This window comes from Gossypium raimondii, chromosome 11 (assembly GCF_025698545.1).
Source record: "Gossypium raimondii isolate GPD5lz chromosome 11, ASM2569854v1, whole genome shotgun sequence".
Classification (NCBI taxonomy): domain Eukaryota; kingdom Viridiplantae; phylum Streptophyta; class Magnoliopsida; order Malvales; family Malvaceae; genus Gossypium; species Gossypium raimondii.
The window spans coordinates 57,242,973-57,244,720 of record NC_068575.1 but is presented as its reverse complement, the minus strand read 5'-3'; the positions used below and the strand labels follow the sequence as shown (position 1 = coordinate 57,244,720).

General features: G+C 41.0%; 1 protein-coding gene across 1 annotated transcript; it reads left to right on the top strand.

Annotated features, from left to right (window-relative positions):
- Positions 1-13: 13 nt before the first annotated feature.
- On the top strand, positions 14-1,748 carry LOC105802511 (malonyl-CoA:anthocyanidin 5-O-glucoside-6''-O-malonyltransferase). The gene has a single exon (XM_012634199.2). The coding sequence runs from the start codon at positions 247-249 to the stop codon at positions 1,633-1,635; it is 1,389 nt and encodes a 462-aa protein (XP_012489653.1). The 5' UTR covers positions 14-246; the 3' UTR covers positions 1,636-1,748.

The window sequence follows — 1,748 nt, the reverse complement described above, 5'->3', positions numbered from 1 at the left end:
CCAAAGTCTTTCTTTACCCAGTCAATCATATCTTCCCAAGAAGAATGCGCCAGCCTCAAATTGCCGGCTTGCACACTGCAGTTCCATAGTTGGTATCGTATGTTTTTATTATATTTGTGAATACATTATATACTAAATTATGATAAGTTTGAACAAAAAAATGTATAATTCCACTACTCCATGTTGTATCTATTTAAGTTCCCGGAGTGACCAGAAAAATCCAACGGGGAAGAGAAAGTTTCCGCCATGGGATCTTCATGTACTGTGAACATCCTTGAGATTGCTCAAATCAAACCATCCCTTGAATCATCGAACTTTACCATTGAATTCTCTTTGCCGCTCACTTTCTTCGACAGTTTCTGGTTCACATACCCACCAGTTGAGGGACTCCTTTTTTACAACCTTAACGACTTAACCCCTGCAGATTTCGGCTCAGAAATCCTCCCCAAACTCAAGCAATCTCTTTCTCTAACGCTGCGTCATTACCTCCCCCTCGCTGGCAGCCTCAAGTGGCCATCAGATGCCCCCAGACCTTTCATTTTGTACGCTCCGGATGATGGAGTTTCAGTCATAGTTGCCGAGTCTGATGCAGACTTTCACCGTCTCTCCAGCAATGGAGTCTATGAAGCTGTTGAGTTACATCTTTTAATACCCCACCTGAGATCCTCAGATGATTCCGCATCAATTCTAGCTATTCAAATAACCTTTTTTCCTAGTCAAGGTTTTTCCATTGGAATCACAGCTCATCATACAGTTCTTGAAGGAAAAACTACATCCATGTTTATGAAATCCTGGGCTTACCTATGCAGGCTAGGGAATAAAGAAAACCCTGGGTTGCCACTAGAACTAATCCCATCTTTTGATAGGGAAATTATCAAGGATCCTACAGGGCTTGACCTTGATATTCTATACTTGAACCAACGGTTAATATGTTCTAGTGGTAATAAAAGCTTGAAGGTTCCAACAAACAAAAGAGCAACTCCTAATCTAGTTCGAGCCACAGTTACGCTTAGTCAGGAAGATTTCAAGAAAATGAGGGAAAAGGTATTGTCTAAATCACCTGATAGCTCAAAAACTCCGCATTTATCAGATTTTGCGCTTACTCTGGGTTATGTAGCTAGTTCCATTGTTAAAGCAAGAGGTGGAGCAGGTGATAGAAGCGTGTGTCTTGGATTCACAGCTGATTGCAGGCACCGTTTAGACCCACCTGTCCCAGAAACCTATTTTGGAAACTGTAATGTTATTCTAGCAGATATATCAAAGGCCAGAGGTTACATGGACTTCGAAAACGGGTTTGCATTTGGTGCAGTAAAAGTAAGCAATATGGTGAAGGGATTAAAAGAGAAAGGGGTTTTCGAAGGAGCAAAAGATAGGCTGACACCCCTTTTCAAAATAGCTAAAGAGCCACCAGGATCTGTGCAAAAACTTATAGTTGCGGGATCGCCACGATTTGATCTTTACAAAACCGATTTTGGATGGGGAAGGCCGTGGAAAGTGGTGCTTGTTTCCATTGATAAGAATGAAGCTATTTCCATGGCTGAAAGTAGAGATGGGAATAGGGGAATAGAAGTTGGCTTGGCCTTGAAGAAGCCTGAAATGGAGCGGTTTCTCTCCATGTTTCTCAAAGATGTTTAACAAGATAGTTAAGAGGTTTTTCTCTATGTTTCTCAAGATGTTTGTCAAATCCGTCCGGTCTATACTGGACCATTATATATGGAAAATTTTAAATTATGATATTTTCTATGGTT

What these genes read in the sequence shown, in the direction of transcription:
- LOC105802511 (XM_012634199.2), top strand. Translation starts at nt 247, where the DNA reads ATGGGATCTTCATGTACTGTGAACATCCTTGAGATTGCTCAAATCAAA.